This window comes from Lynx rufus, unplaced genomic scaffold (genome assembly GCF_022079265.1).
Source record: "Lynx rufus isolate CCGP_SWC_20201006 ecotype Redwood Valley unplaced genomic scaffold, mLynRuf1.p SCAF_10, whole genome shotgun sequence".
NCBI lineage: Eukaryota > Metazoa > Chordata > Mammalia > Carnivora > Felidae > Lynx > Lynx rufus.
The window spans coordinates 12,922,561-12,939,159 of record NW_025814824.1 but is presented as its reverse complement, the minus strand read 5'-3'; the positions used below and the strand labels follow the sequence as shown (position 1 = coordinate 12,939,159).

General features: G+C 45.4%; 1 protein-coding gene across 12 annotated transcripts in view; it reads left to right on the top strand.

The window, feature by feature from the left end:
* The window catches only part of TRPM3 (transient receptor potential cation channel subfamily M member 3), a 797,690-nt gene extending 781,327 nt beyond the window's left edge, over positions 1 to 16,363 (top strand). For 11 of the 12 annotated variants that reach the window (XM_047102090.1, XM_047102058.1, XM_047102073.1 and 8 more), the window contains 4 exons: positions 3,420 to 3,570; positions 3,695 to 3,894; positions 5,787 to 5,919; positions 13,992 to 15,742. In XM_047102090.1, the coding sequence (XP_046958046.1) occupies positions 3,420 to 3,570; positions 3,695 to 3,894; positions 5,787 to 5,919; positions 13,992 to 15,444 (1,937 nt within the window). In that variant the 3' untranslated portion in view covers positions 15,445 to 15,742. Of the gene's footprint in view, positions 1 to 3,419; positions 3,571 to 3,694; positions 3,895 to 5,786; positions 5,920 to 13,991; positions 15,743 to 15,944 lie in introns of those variants that run through there. The other variant, XM_047102096.1, reaches the window with a different exon arrangement.
* Positions 16,364 to 16,599: the final 236 nt, after the last annotated feature.

The following is a 16,599-nucleotide window of genomic DNA, read 5'->3' as shown; positions in this document are numbered from 1 at the left end:
TAAAATGGGGATAAGAATATCTATTGTGTCAAGATATTGTCAATATTAAAATAAGGCAATATAAGTAAAGCTCATAGCACAGAGCCTTTTTTTTTTTTAATTTTGAGAGAGAGAGAGAGCCAGTAAGCAGGGGAGGAACACAGAGAGAATCCCAAGCAGGCACTGAGCACGAGCAAAGAGCCCTATGCAGGACTCGATCTCACAAACCGTGAGATCGTGACCTGAGCCCATATCAAGAGTCGGACGCTTAACCAACTGAGCTACCCAGGTGCCCCAGGGCCTTATATTTAAGAATGTAATAGGTGGTCGCTCTTATCATTATGCATTACTACATTGGAAAGGCCACATGAGATCCATCAGAGTACATACAGGCTCTGGGGTCGGAGAGAAGATAGGACTCACTTCTGCTTCATCCGTAACTGCGTCTCCTGTAGCAGGTCCACTGGCATGTAACAAGAAGCCACTGTTTTTTGGATGAATGTTTGAAGGGTTCTGGTATTACGGCTTGTTAGCTATTTGATCTTGGGTAAGGTATGTCACCCCTTGGCACATGTTTTCCCAACCATGAAGGCAAGAGAATACATTTCTTATGGAGCTGCGGGGAAGCTTAAATGCAGTGGCCGATGTGAAGCGCCCAGCACCGAGGCTGACACACGCTGTGCTCTTCCCCGCACGTATATCCCCAGTCTCTACCACCCTTCACTTTGGAGGATCCCAGATGAAGAACTAGGGTCAGCGTTTCCTGAGGAAGATGGCAAGAAAGACTTTATTCGAGGGAGTGGAGGGCTACTACGATGCAGTTTTGTGATAGGGAAGAGATCGTGCCCAACTCTGAATGCAGCAAGGGAGACTAGAAATCTATAGCTGGGAGCAGGGTGTGGGTCAGAAGATGGAAAATCACGAACAGGAAATACCAGGCTAAGGGGGTTCTGGCCATACCAGGCTGCTAGGTGGTCAAGACATCAGCTGGGGGATGGTGGAGGATGAGAAAACTCATCAGAGAGTGATGGTTATGAGATATTGAGGGGTGGGAATTCTGGCTGAAACTGACTCAACGGGATTCTTGCTGAAAGTGGCAATGAAGAGACAATCCTGGAAGGTACAGAGGTCGGGGGCTAGCTGACGAAGAGCCCAGACCAGCCTGAGTGGAGTTTGGCCAGGCGGAGTCCCTGTCAATACCTACCCCAGTCCTCGCTGGAAAGGGGGCAGAAAGTGAGCTGGGGTGGGTGGGCTCCAGAAGGCCAAGTGAACATTGAAAACCAAACAGGATTCACCCAGGTGGAGCTTGGGACAGAGAGGGAGGTTTCAGAGGGGCCTTCTGAAAGCAAAAGAAGCATGGCTGACAGGAAGGGAGAGCATGATATTTCTAGGAACTGCAAGAGACTCATGCCAGTTTGTGCTGTGAGGGAAGGGCGGGAAGTGGCAAGAGATGACCCTGGGCCAGCCACTCTCAGAATTTGGACTTCATCGTGGACAGTGGGCGCCTCCATCACTGGGTTCTCCTCCCAAGGGAGTAAATGAACAGGACCTTCTGCAGGGCTCTCTTGGGTGGTTAGTGCCACAACTACCAATAATAATAACGATGCCGGCTGTTTGAACACACCTGACTCCCACACACGATCACCTTGCAGGCAGATCTGAATGAAGCACTTTGGCCATCTTTTCCAGCCCTAAAAACAGGGTCTTGGTGTCTAGACATTATTAAAACCCTCTTAGGCTAAGAGCATGCATTTTGGACTTGATGGCATGTCAAAAATCATATAATCTTTCCAGCCTAATTCTAGCTCATTGGACTCACTTTAGGGGCACTGGAGAATTTCCTGGGAAACTTTATAAGAAATATCAACACCTGGACCCCCCCTCGGAGATTCAGATTCAAGTGTCTGGGGTGGAGCAGGGCACTGGCGTATTTTAAAGCTCCTCTGTGCAGCCAGGGTTGAGAACCACTATGGAGCACACAGTGTAGCAACGGTAGCTCTTGAGAAGGGAAAGGACTCCCCTTGCCAGATAGTCCAGCTGAGATTCTGGGTCAACTTTGCAAACCTTCCTGGCAGATCTTCAGAAGCTGCCTGTGGCAACGGAGACTACTGCACGCACTGCCCCTCTTTACAAATAGACTGTGTTCTTTTTTTTTTTAATGTTTATTTATTTATTTCAAGACAGAGAAAGAGTGCATGTGCACAGGAGGGACAGAGAAGAGAGAGAGAGAGAGAGAGAGAGAGAGAGAATCCCAAGTAGGCTCCCTCCTGTCAGCTCAGAGCCGGAATCAGGGCTTGATCTCATGAACCGTGAGATCATGACCTGAGTTGAAATCAACAGTCTGATGCTTAACTGACTAAGCCACCCAGGCGCCCCCAGATAGACCCTGTTCTAAAGCCAACATATGGCAGCTAAAGAGGGAGGGGGACCTCCCCTACCCCTTGGCACCTAAGGGCATGGTCTCACTCCCAGGCCATGTTGTCTGTGCAGCACTAAGGAGCTCTGTCAGGGATTTGCTTTTCCCCTGAATTTACCTGGAAACCCCAAGCAGGCTTCATTAGCACGTTACTCACGCTCATCCAATCCCACACGTCACCTTCCCCATCACCCCCAACTCCAGAACTTTTTTTTCCATTTTCCCATTTATTCAGTGCAGTTGGGTTCTGTGCCCTGGGCCCTGAAAAGCACATTTTTGGAAAGGAAATGCTCCTGGAAGAAAGCAGGGAGCTAAGAGCTCCAGAGTCCCGGCCCATCACCTGTCGTCAGCCCCCCCCCACGCCCACCCTGGGTGAAATACCATCCATCAGGAGCACTGAGCGACCAGCCCAGGAAATACTTCCCACGTCTCTGCCCTGTTTTATTCCTACCACACTGAGACTGCAGATCCTTAGCTCAGAGCCCCAGAGTTGTTGCCTGCAGCGATTAACTGCCACCCGTGTGTTAATTCCCAATCAATAACCCCTCTGCTGCTGCTGTTAACAGCTGTAGGCGGCAGCCTGCACAGCACATTTTGGAAGTAACTTGATGGGGCAGTGAGACTCTGCACCCCCCGGCCAGTCCCCAGAAAAGCCCTCCCCAGGCTTCCTCACGACAGCAAGTGCCCTTTACTAAGTGTCCGTCGGGGGCAAGGGCCAGAGTGGGCGAGCAGGGGTGCGTCACCTCTTTCAGGTCCCGTGACAACTTGAGAGATGGCAGAAGCAGCTCCCGTCTGGTATCCCTTGAGATATTCACCACGCTTTCATTTCTCTCTTTTGGCTTTTTTAGAGTTCTTTTATTTTTTTTCTGTTTGTTTTGAGATGGCTGTATTCTTCCTCCATCTAAAAAAAAAAAACAAAAACAAAAAAACTTCTCTCATTCAAATCAGTCTTTTTTTTTTTTTTTTTTTTTTTTAAATCACATAGCCACGGCTTCTCATTTCTTGCCTGTGCTGCTTTCTTTAGCTCCCTGTGGACAGAATGAGACACGGGAGGATGGCAAAATAATCCAGCTGCCTCCCTGCAAGACAGGAGCCTGGATTGTACCGGCCATCATGGCCTGCTACCTGTTGGTGGCGAACATCCTGCTGGTCAACCTGCTCATCGCCGTCTTTAAGTAAGTGGGTCCTTCCCTAGAGGACGTGGGGTGGGGGGAGAAGCAGGGGGATGGGGGGGGCAGGCGCTGGGGCTTCAGAAAGGAGTGGGGTTTCTCTCTTGATTCTCTCCCATCTCTATTTCAGCAATACATTTTTTGAGGTGAAGTCAATATCCAACCAAGTGTGGAAGTTTCAGAGGTATCAGCTCATCATGACCTTCCATGAGAGGCCAGTTCTGCCCCCACCTCTGATCATCTTTAGCCACATGACCATGATATTCCAGCATCTGTGTTGCCGATGGAGAAAACACGAGAGCGACCCAGATGAGAGGGACTATGGCTTGAGTAAGCTTCGGGGGACAGCCCTGGGCAGCCTCAAAGCAGGAACTCCTACTATATCCTGCAGACGGTCATGTAGGACCATGTGCCCACCTGGTTCCTTCTGCGTCCAGCAGACTGTGGGCAGCTCTGAACACTTGGGAAGGCGTGGGAGGGTCTGTTTCTATGGGAAACAGTGCTGTGTGAGGACACTAGAGGCTGAAATGGAGCAATCTTAGCCTCCCATCTTTCTTAGTGAACAAAACCAGTCTCTGGCAGGGCTGTTCTAGCACCTCCATAGATTCTAAGCTTCTTACTGGCCAGAGGTCCCACCACAAAATATATGCACCATAGTGATATGCTCCCAATGCTACATTATGTATAATGTAAGAATCATTACATGGGTTCAGTTGGGTTGTAGTTGACTAAATCTGATTTTTTTCATTATCATTTCTGGACCTATCTTTTTTTTTTTTTTTCAGGGCTCAAACATTCCCCAGGCCTTAGAGGTTATGGCCGTTTGCTCTGCTTTCTATTAGTCAAAGGAATAACAGAAAACCCCTCACCATCCACCTACTACCCAGTGTTTCTAGAAGGAGGTTCTGTTGGCTTTGGGGCAGAATAATTCTTCAGTGTATGGGATTGTCCCACACATGGCAGAAAATTTAGCACTTCTGGCCTCCATACATTGAATATAATAGCTCCTGCAGATTTCCTAAATGCCCCCTTAGTACGACCCAGAGTTAATTACTATTGGGAATCCAGCCCCATTCAAGCAAGTTTCTGTGGTTTCTCAAAGTGTGTCAATTAGACTACCTATACTAAATCTACTGAGCCAGAGCCTCTAGGATTGTGACCCAGGAATTACCTCTCAGTGACACTAGTTAGTGCTCTAAAGTTTAAACCAAAGCCACCTCATCAACTGACTCTCTCTAAGTCTGGAGCTTTTAACAACTTCTCTGACAAAACAATGCCCAACTCCTTTCTAGACATTAAAATTACAGAGTTGAAGGGAAGTGAAAATTCCAGAATTCACTATTTCCACCAGAAACACAAATTTAGGCACATAGAAAGCTTAGAGGGAAAAAGTTCAAATTTCCACTGGGCTCTTTCTACAGCTGTATCAGTTATGAATCAGCCTACCTGATATTAACAGAGAAGCAGGCTAACAACACAAATCAATAAAGCTTTATTTATCTGACATAACTCAAAGTGAAGAGGTAATAGCCCATCACTCAGCAATAGCTCCCTGAAGTCAAAGACCCCAAGTCTTGTTTTTTAAGTTCAGCAACTCCTTCTTGCCCTGTCTTATCTCATGGTTACAGAATAGCTGCTGTACTTCCAGGCATTACATTCATGTTCAAGGCAGGAAGAGGAGGGAAGGTGAGAAAATGTAGAAAGAAGGAGCTACACCTGAAAAGTTTCTCAGGAAAGCAGAACCTCTTCCCAATCCACCACCCCTCCCTGCAGCAGAGAAATGTATGGGTTTGGCTTTCCAGCCTTGGTTGTGGGCAGATGGAAAGAGGGAATGGGGTTGCCATGGGCTTGTAGTAAGACCAGTGAACATTCGTTGTCTGCCACACTCCTCAGACCAGTAACTGAACTTGTAAGTAACCTCCATTCCCTGCATAGCTCCATTTTCTTTGATTTAGCTACTTTCTGAACCTCGCAATGGGTATAATTCTAATCAGCCACTGCAGTAAACCAGATATACCCAGGTGAACTTTAGGGCTCCATCGTGACTCTAACGCACAGAAACAGGACAATGATACGAGTTGCCCTATTGGATTTGGCTTTAGCCTGAGACTTAGTGAAGAATCTAGGCTCCTTTTCTTAACCTTGATGAAACGAAGAGTGGTCATTAGGCCCGCAGATTAGATGTCATTGCTGATCCTTCCTGTTGTCACTTTTTTCCACAGAACTGTTCATAACTGATGATGAGCTCAAGAAAGTACATGATTTCGAAGAGCAGTGCATAGAGGAGTATTTCAGAGAAAAGGATGATCGATTCAACTCATCCAATGATGAGAGGATACGCGTGACTTCAGAAAGGTCTGTTCCATGGGCACATGCCTCTTGGGGATGCTTTGTGTCATGCTGTGACTTATCCACTGTGTTTGCTTGCCCAGCCCCCAAAACAGACCCCTTTGTGTTTATTTGTATTGTCCAAGAAATAATCAAGCTTATGAGAGGGTGGAACATTGTCGGAAGCAACTACAGAGCAAACTTCCAGACTTCCAGACCCTTCCTGGACTTCCTCAGGAGGCTGTAGCACCCGCCCTCCTGAAGATGAGATTGTTGAGGCTAGGACAGGGCAGGGCTTGTTGGCTCAGACCAGGAATTGGAACGTTCCAGCCCAGATTCAAACCAAGTGAGACCCAGCCCAACTCGAGGGCTTCCAGCAGGTTGATGTTTCATGTAGATCAGTGGGCATCTTTGGGGGAGAAGGAGAACAGCCCTGGCATCTGGCACATATGGGTATTCGGCACCTTCCGAATCAACGGCAATGAGAGATCTGCCAATTAGTTACAATAATAGATGAGGGTTTCTTTTTTTTCAGAATTATTTTTGTTTTATTCTTTTTATAGAACAAGATAAAAGCAAAGGAGTGAAAGCAGATTCTTCTACCCAGGGGTGATATACTTTTAGAGCTCATTGGCCAGTTTTGTGGACCAGTAAGACTATAAAGAAAAAAAAATCCCCAAATACAAAGAGGAGTGTCCGTGAAGTTTAATAAACCTAGCTTCATGCAAATGAATTTATAGTTCCTTCTTTTTCTCATTTTGCTGTGGACTAATAAAAACTTCATTCTGGGCTAGCATGTTCAAAACCCAGAATTTGGGATGGGCACCTGGGTGACTCAGTTGGTGAAGCATCTGACTCTTGATTTTCAGCTCAGGTCATGATTTCATGGTTTGTGAGATGAAGCCCCACATCGAGCTCCACACTGACAGCATGGAGCCTGCTTGGGATTCTCTATCTCCTCTCTCTCCCCCTCCCCTGCTCATTCTCTCTCTCTCACTCTCTCTCTCTCTCTTTCTCAGTAAATAAACTTCAAAATACAGCATTTGGGAGCCACTGTTCTAAAGAACGTGCAGACTGTTACGAAGTATGGTGTAACTTTAGATTGTAAGCATTGAAATATGAAGATGCAACTATTATAAATAGTGGAAAAGGGCATAATATATTGATGATTTTAGTTGATATGATTCAAATTTCTAAGATATGAGTCAGTGACCTCAAGTTTTAGAGAAATGACATTCTGTCTGCTTACCCACTTCATACACTCTCTAGAGGCTCTGTGGAAATTACATAAGTGGCATTTTTCTGTTTCTGGCTCTTCATGTCTTTAAAGAATGCAGTCTACCTAAGTAGGTATATATACACATGCCACTGAGTGATTGTATCCATTGGTACTCAGCCAATATTAGCAAAGCTTAAAGCTGTGCGCATATTTTATGCTCATCTGTCATTGCAAAATAGAGCATTTTGTGATGATATGATGTGAAGTGATATGCTGGCAAACAGAGGAAGGACCTGCAAATCTAGAAATCTCTGCCATTCAAAGGCCTTGAAAACACTTTATTGATGGACATATAGCCATGTGGTTTCCAGAAAATTGTGCCTTGGGGACACGTTCCCCATTACTCAAACATATTTCCAAAGCGTATGTAGAGGAGATTTTGAAATGCTTTTTGAACTCAAAAAGCCACAGACCTGGGGGCACAGAAAGGTAGGAGGAAGGAGGGTTAAGATGCAAGGAAGCTTTTGCCTCTCTGGGGAACTAGAATGAGGGGTACAGACACCAGCACGTGTGAACATGTTGGGAACCATGTCACCAATTCCTTTCAGTGAAAATAGGAAGGAACTATACAGCACCTTCACCTGAGCCCCTCACCCCACAGCTATAAGCATTTCCAGAAGACTCCTTCCCCAAGACCCTGTTCCTCTCTGAGTGGCTTCAAAGCCCAGCCCTCAAGGACGATGACCGAGGTGAGCGATCCCCAGAAATCCAGGACAGATCATAGGTACCCCCTCCCTGTGTCTTAGGCATTAGCTGGCCTTCTGGAATAAGGGGGGCCTGGAGGACAAGGACAACCTCATGACCAAGCCCAGGTGCCAGAGAAGTGAATCTAAGCCCAGGCCTCATTCTCCTTCTGTTGCTTCTGTCTGTGTTTGTTTGGGGTTTGGTTTTTGGTGGTGGTGGTGGTGGCAGTGGCTGTTTTGCATTTGCAAGTGTACCGGAGAATAAATCTTTAACACTAGAATTGTGCTCAGCACAACAGAAACACTACAAAGTACATGAGAGAACAGATATCAACCAAGGAAATAGAAGATCCGTATTACCCGTCTCACACATTTCCTGGGACATATCCTTTCTGAGTGGAGTGGCAGGTGAAATCTCCTGTCCTATTTACATTCAATAGATAGATAATAGATAATAAATTATCTATTATCTATAGATAATAGATAAAAATAAAAAGATAATATACACACGTTCAGATAGGTACATATGTTTAATTTATATAAATTAACTACATACATTCTGTTAACTATATAGGATATTATATAATTCTCCTGTTATGTTCGACAGCCCCAATACAGAGATTTGAAATCAGAAAAACTCAGAGCTGGTTCTGCTGGGATCAAAGACTTGGGGAAAGGGTTTCTTCATGTTCTGAGCCCCATACCACTCACCCTGCCACTGCCTGTAAACTATAACTTACTTATATAAGTTTTACTTGCATGAATTTTTTTAGAAATACAGAGATCCTTCCATAATTGTCAATTTACATGCATCATTCTGAAGTCATATTTTCGTACCCAAATGGTATCTAAAGAGAGCAATACAATATTCAGGAGATCATTAACACCTTTACGGGAACCGATTCTGAAAATTAACACCTCATAGGAACTGATTCCTGAAAAAAAAAAAACCTTGTTTTTCCATATATATGTATTATATATATAATATATACACATGTATATACATGTATGTACACGTAATATATATATAATTCTATTCATTTTATCTCATTGTTGGCTTGATAAATGTACTTGCTATGCCTTCAGTATAGCTCATCAGATGCCGGCCAGCACACATCAGGTAAACCAAGACAGAAAGAACCAAGACTCCAAAAATACCGTGTTTCACAATATTGACCCATCTTTCATTTGGTTAAAAACCAGCCAGGTACCCAAATTTCTCCAGTCAGCTCAGCATGTCAACCTCCCTGCTAAAATCATAACATACCCCATCACTAACATTATGCATCTGTGTTACTGTATTGGTCTAGATTATGAAGACAAGATTAATATTGAGCCCATAAAGTCTCCTGTAAATGAGCCCTATCTTTTCAAAGTACTCAAAACATCTGCTTAATTACATACTCCTGAGCTATTCCATAAGTACTGCCTAGAATTTATGTCAAGCTTTCATAATTCCTAGACCTTGGGAACTTTTAATATCAGAAAAACATTTTCCTATCTCCAGTCTCCTGACTTTTCTTGTTAATTTCCCCTTGGTTCTTAAGAGTTACCTACGTTTTCTGGTGATCATAGCTGGAGCTTTTTTTTTTTTTCTGGTTCCTCTCACTCATTTAAAGCAGGGCTTGCAAACTGGTGACTTGGACACACCTGCACGCAGAGGGTTGTTGGGTAAGGCTTACAGCGATTGTGAAAATCCATGCTGAATGCCCTGGACTGGGCATGCTCTCTGCTGCCACTGAGTCCCAGCTTCTGTCCTCATACAATGCCATACGCATTGAGTTCTCCGACCCCTGACTTCCAGCTTCCAGATCATCCTCCCCAACGCCTTCCTCCCCTCCCTCAAGTTCCACTTGTCAGAAGAAGTTGCATTTGAATTTCTCTCCAGTAACAGTTGAAGCAAACTAGAATATACATGGTCACTGGTGTCATTTATCTAACCTTATCTTTCCCCAACCAAAGGGTTTGCGCCCTTTCGTCACTTCGCCTAGATCCAAAAACAGGAATAGTCATGTGACTATGAATAGTGTATTCCACTTCTGATTTTCATAACAAAGGAAGACAAGAATAACTTAGGATATATGAATAATCAAAAAACAGGGTAAGCCAAAAAAGATGAGCCTCACTCACCTCCCAGCCCTATCTTTTTCCAGTGCTGATCTTTGGTATCTCCGTGATTGAGCTGGATTTCAATTTCTCCCCTTTTTTCTTCCCAGGATGATGAGAAGGATAATTGGACCAAAGGGAAGGCGAGGTGACTCTAAAAGACTTAAATAAGTCACAAATTAGATGCCAGTCTGTGGATAAGCAAGAGTTCACTTTATCTGTTCTGTGTCATCCCCTTGCATTTGAAACCCTGTACAAGTCTGCCCTTTCCCTGACAAGAGGCCCTGTGATTGGTTCGTGTGATAATGGGATTGCTTTTGCCCTCCATCCTATAGCCATCTTGCTGCTAGCTCTCCAGGGAATATTTGAGATTTAAAACAGGCGTGGCCTGCCAAGCCTCTTTTTTCCTTTCACTACTTTTCCTTTAGCCACATTTTGAGGTTATCAGGAAAGAAAATGAATTTGTAGAAAATAACAGTTCTTAAGAAATTGCGTATTGAGGCTGAAATTTTCTGCGCCATTAGGATCTTCTTTGGAATGTCCTTTCTTTTCTTCATCATACTGGCCGTTAGAGGCTAGTTGTCCTCTTAGCTGGGATTTCCCCCAACCTATCGAGTTAGGAATTTCCTCTGGTGGGATCCTGGCTGTCACTTTCTTGGGCATCCAGAGGCAGGAGTGACCTCACATCTTTCCAGGACCACATCGTGTTGCTAATGTGCTTGCCTCCCAAGTTACTCTGAAGAAGCCATGAGAGGCCCAGCGATGCAAAAGAAGGAAAGAAAAATAAAGTGTTCTCCCCACACAGCATCTTCCTTCCCCAACTTTTTTCTCTTGCTTCATCACTTCCTGTGTCTGTCTTAAGCGTTCCTCTTGATCCATAAATTCTTACCATTGTTACCTCCTTTTTCTCTCCTGAGTGGTTTGACCAGGGTCAGCAACTAGTGACTACACTCATGACCCAAAACTCTTGGCTTGGTCCTCAAACGTATTTATATCTGTGATGCACACCCATTTACAATTGCTTTTCAAAAAAAACCAAATTTGTTTTTTAACATTAAGGGAAGCACTCTGTTTATGGAACAAACATATAGGAGTTTAACTCTAAGATTTTTTATTCTTTTATAACTCCTACACTCCACCCCTACAGTTATAATCATGACTTAAATGATCATACAGTTACGTGGTTAAACACATCCAGAAATCTGGAAGAAAATGGATGAAACCGTCCATTCTCCCCACCCCACCCCACCAAATACTACATTCCAAAACACCTCAGAGCCCACAGGAGAGCCCACAAAGGAGAACTTTGGTGAAGAATAGCTCCTTGGCCCTGTTCTAGCTGTCTTCCTCACTACCTCCAACTATTCCATTCCTGGGGTCATGCTTCTTTTTCTTGACTCTCGAGGCTCCCCCAGGCACCTCTCTGCTTGCCTTCTTCCCCCTTCCTCCTACCACCTCTCTTCTTCCCATCCCCTTGGGCTCCTTAGTTTCTGTGTCCAGTTTACTGTCCACAGCCAGCTCCTGACTCTTCCATTGCTTCATGGTGCCTTAGCTCTGCCTCTTAACTGATACTTCTCTCTGCAGTGTTGGATCCTCGGGCTGAAGAGAGGTGGGATACAGGGAGGGAGCTCCCCACAGGGCAGGGAGACCCTTCACAGGGCTCAGCCCAGTGATCCCAAGCAGTTAGGCTAAAAGAGCATCTTTATCTCTTTCCATACCCGCCTTGTTGTATACACCAGGCTCCAGGGAAACAAAGAGGAGGAAGGAAACGGTCCTGTCTTTTGTTACTCTGCCAACACTAAAACACTCCAGTACCTAGAGTATCCAAAATGGAAAGTCCCGTTCTACCAAAAAGTGCATGTCTCCTGCTCCTGACTTTAATGAGGAAGTATTTTATCCACTCGCTCAAAGCTTATTGCATTGCAAAACAGGAAATCGCAGTACTTGCAAAACCAAACTGCATAGGCTAGATGGTGACCAAGTGAATTGGAAGTCTATAAGACACACAAACTTGTTATTGTAAGTAAGTTTGTTTCTCAAGCTGTGTTTATATCACAAAATGAAGTGATACAGGGTAAAGTGGTAGTTTCCTTCTGAATCAGCTGTGTTAACTGAGAGATTAGCATTGAGTTTGCCAGCTTCGCAATCGCTAGATTTTCGAGTCTTTTAAGGCAGACACCTGGGCATGGTGGCAGACTGTTCCTGGGCCCTGGGAAGTGCTGGGTTGGGTATGGAGCATCAGGAGGATGTCTCTAAAACAGGGCTCAGGAGGGCAGTCCAGAGCCTTGGGCTGGGTGAAGGCAACCTGAAAGATAAGAGAGCAGAATGGGTGAGGTGAGTTGGAGTGGGGCGAGCTGTTGCTGAAAGAGGCAGAGATGTGACCCAAGGCAGGAGAATCACACACACCCCCACTCTGGCCAGAAGAGGGTTTTGTTTGTTTGTTTGTTTGTTTGGCTGGTTCGTTGGTTGGTTGGTTTTACAAGCCTACAGATCCTCAGAAAGGGAAGCCACGTGCCTCTTGTACCTCATGGCACTGAAATGTATTCTCCTCTGATTGAGGTGTCACTACTATTAACATGCCACCCCTGCTACCATCCCCATCCCCCTTCGCCACCATCACAACAGCTGGGGGGACCCAGCTCCAATTGCCACCATTGTCTGTAAAGCACATCTTATACATGCAGACATGTTTCTTTAAGGGTCAGCGGTCGCGTGGTTTACTGTGCACGTTGGGAGTTTTGGAAAAGTATCTTTATCTTTATCCTCTCCAGAAAAGTTGTGAGTGGATCTCATTTCGAGTCTCCAAAAGTTTTGCCTTTGGGCATTTACAAGTGAAAGTTGGAGTTCAAACCAAAGCTTGGCTCTGGTTTGCCCTTTTCCCGTCAATCCCAGAAAAATGTGGCACAATTTTATTTTAAATACGTGGCCTCTGTCTTTGTAAAAAAATGTCCAGGCAGCCTATTAAACAAACGAAATCAAGTTCATAACCATGATTGACTCAGTGAAACCTTTATTGACACCTGGAAGCCCAGGAATGGAAAAAGGAATATGAGACAGATCATGCCCTTAGGAATTTCCAGTGGGGAAGGTCAAGACATCTAGAAATAACTGTAATATAAGGTATCTATGATCAGCTATCCAGAGAGACACAGAGAGAGAGAGAGAGAGAGAGGAGTTGGGTAATTGACTTACGGATAGATGCTCCAGGTTTACTACAAATTACATAATCTTGGTTAAATTTCTTGATGTTTGCTTTCCCTTTATTAAAGAAAGGATTGGGTTAGCTCAACACCAGGTGCCTCAGTGACAGGACCGTATCAATTCCTGTGGAGGCCCTAAATTTTGAAAAGATTATTGTGAACAGCAACAAGAAGAGATTGTCATATAAATGCAAAATAAGGGACGCCTGGGTGGTTCAGTCAGTTAAGCGTCCAACTTTGGCTCAGGTCATGATCTCAGTTTGTGGGTTCGAGCCCCATGTCAAGCTCTGTGCTAACAGCTCAGAGCCTGGAGCCTGCTTCAGATTGGGTCTCCCTCCCTCTCTCTGCCCTTCCCCCACTCGTGCTCTCTTTCTCTCTCTCTCTCTCTCAAAAATAAATAAATGTTAAAAATCGTTTGTAATGCAAAATAAAAATAATCCCAGTCCATGCTATAAGCCTTAGGCATGCTCTGCAATGAGAATAGCTGCATTCTCAAACCGTATTGCACGGTTCTGAACAAAGTCATCAAGACGCACCATTCTCATTTCGGTGCTGACTAAGCCAACGCCGTAAGCCTTGCTCAGGTTATTAAACCCTGCCCCAAGTCACAACTAAGTCATGAGGCGCTTTGGCCCCATTCCACTCCAATAAGAACTGCTCAGCTTTGGTGTTTATTGGGATTGTGCGTTAAATTTTACTGAGGGAAAAGGGGTTTGCTAGATAAATACCACTAGCTTAGATCATCTCTAAAGCCTCTTCCAGCTCAAAAAGATTTAGATTCTCTAGAGAGGAACCCGGCCTTGAGTGACCCTCATTCTGTTTCTTGCCCAGGGTGGAGAACATGTCCATGCGGCTGGAGGAAGTCAACGAGAGAGAGCACTGCATGAAGGCCTCACTCCAGACCGTGGACATCCGGCTGGCGCAGCTCGAGGACCTCATTGGGCGCATGGCCACGGCCCTGGAGCGCCTGACAGGTCTGGAGCGGGCTGAGTCCAACAAAATCCGCTCCCGGACCTCGTCGGACTGTACGGATGCCGCCTACATCGTGCGCCAAAGCAGCTTCAACAGCCAGGAAGGAAATACCTTCAAGCTCCAAGAGAGTATAGACCCTGCAGGTGAGGAGACCATGTCCCCAACTTCTCCAACCCTAATGCCCCGTATGCGAAGCCATTCTTTCTATTCAGTCAATATGAAAGACAAAGGTGGTATAGAAAAGTTGGAAAGTCTTTTTAAAGAAAGGTCCCTGAGCCTCCACCGGGCTACTAGTTCCCACTCTGTAGCAAAAGAACCCAAAGCTCCTGCAGCCCCTGCAAACACCTTGGCCATTGTTCCAGACTCCAGAAGACCGTCCTCGTGTATAGACATCTATGTCTCTGCCATGGATGAACTACACTGTGATATAGACCCTCTGGACAATTCCATGAACATCCTCGGGCTAGGCGAGCCAAGCTTTTCGGCTACGGCACCTTCCACGGCTCCTTCAACCAGTGCCTATGCAACCCTTGCACCCACAGACAGACCTCCGAGCCGGAGCATTGATTTTGAGGACATCACCTCCATGGACACTAGATCTTTTTCTTCAGACTATACCCACCTCCCAGAATGCCAAAACCCCTGGGACACTGACCCTCCAATGTACCAGAGCATCGAGCGTTCCAAAAGTAGCCGCTATATAGCCACCACACCCTTTCTTCTAGAAGAGGCCCCCATGGTGAAATCTCATAGCTTTATGTTTTCTCCTTCGAGGAGCTATTATGCCAACTTCGGGGTACCCATGAAAACAGCAGAATACACAAGTATTACAGACTGTATTGACACAAGATGTGTCAATGCCCCTCAAGCGATTGCTGACAGGGCCACCTTCCCCGGAGGTCTTGGAGGCAAAGTAGAGGATTCATCTTGCTGCCATCCTGAGCGAGAAGCAGAACTGAGCCACCCCAGCTCTGACAGTGAGGAGAACGAGGCCAGAGGCCGGAGAGCCACCATCGCGATACCTTCCCAGGAGGGTGATAACTCAGACAGAACCGTGTCCAATAACATCACAGTTCCCAAGATAGAGCGCGCCAACAGCTACTCGGCAGAGGAGCCAAGCGCGCCATATGCACACACCAGGAAGAGCTTCTCCATCAGTGACAAACTCGACAGGCAGCGGAACACAGCAAGCCTGCGCAACCCCTTCCAGAGGAGTAAGTCCTCCAAGCCGGAGGGACGAGGGGACAGCCTGTCCATGAGGAGACTGTCCAGAACGTCCGCCTTCCACAGCTTTGAAAGCAAGCACAACTAAACCTTCCTAATACGCATTGCAGGAGGCTCAAGAATCCAGCGCTAAAATCCTCCCCAAACTCTACCTGTTCCCCTTCCTTGACACATCCCTGCTTTATTCTTAGCTGAGCAAAACAAGCAATGCCTCGGGAGGTGTTAACTCAAAGGTGACTTCGGGGCCACCAATCGAGAAAGCCTTTGGTCTGGCCCAGCGCCAAACACAGGGGCTTTAAGTCATGCTCCCACTTGATGGGCAGGGAGGGGACAGAGGGAGGAGCAGGGTTGAGATGAATGTGTGTCAGTAGTCACTTCTGAAAGCCATGAGCTCTGGGAATGAAGGGGCTTCAAGCATTCTCCATGCCAGGAGGCATCTTTCCAATTCTGACCATGATCAAGAGTTTTAGGATACAGGGCTAAGTTGCAAACTAAGATAAAATAAAGTAGCCAGCATACAAATGAGATATTCTAAACTTCAATTCTGTTTTCTTTTCACATTGGCTCCATCACTGGTGACTGATGAAGAGCATCCTTTTTATTCAGTATAAGCCGGCAGCAAGCAGTTCTACCTAACGTCCCAACTCCTTCTCATGCCAACACTTCTGTAATTGATCATTATAAAGAAAACACAAGGTAACAGTCATAGTTCGCCTGTCTCTTATATATTCACTTCTGGTGCCACAACTGTTTATCTTTTTTGAAGAAAATAAAGGGAAAAGAAATGCCTTTTTGTATTGCAATCAAAATGAAAGAAGAATTGAGGCTAAACACAAGTGTCAAGTGGTTTATTATATGCAGTGGGCATTCGAGTATAGTCAAGCAAGCTCAGGATGAATGTAATTAAATAACTTTATATTTTTTAATTTATTTTGTACCTCACCCATCGTCAAGGAAGCCACTCACTGAATATGTGATAGTGAACTCAAAGGAAAACAAAAATAGTGGGCAGAACTCACCTAAAATTGCCATATGGTATACTGTTGTATTCTCGCCATTAGTGTCATGTGCCATGCTGCTGTGTGGCTGTCATCATTTGCATGACTCTGCCATGTCTTCTGAACATCTCCAAGATGTACCTGGAAATTCTTCACACTACTCATCACATGACCATTTTGTATATGAAGACCTGATCACATGTGGATATTTTCATACCTAGAGTTTTGCCATTTAATCTGAGCTC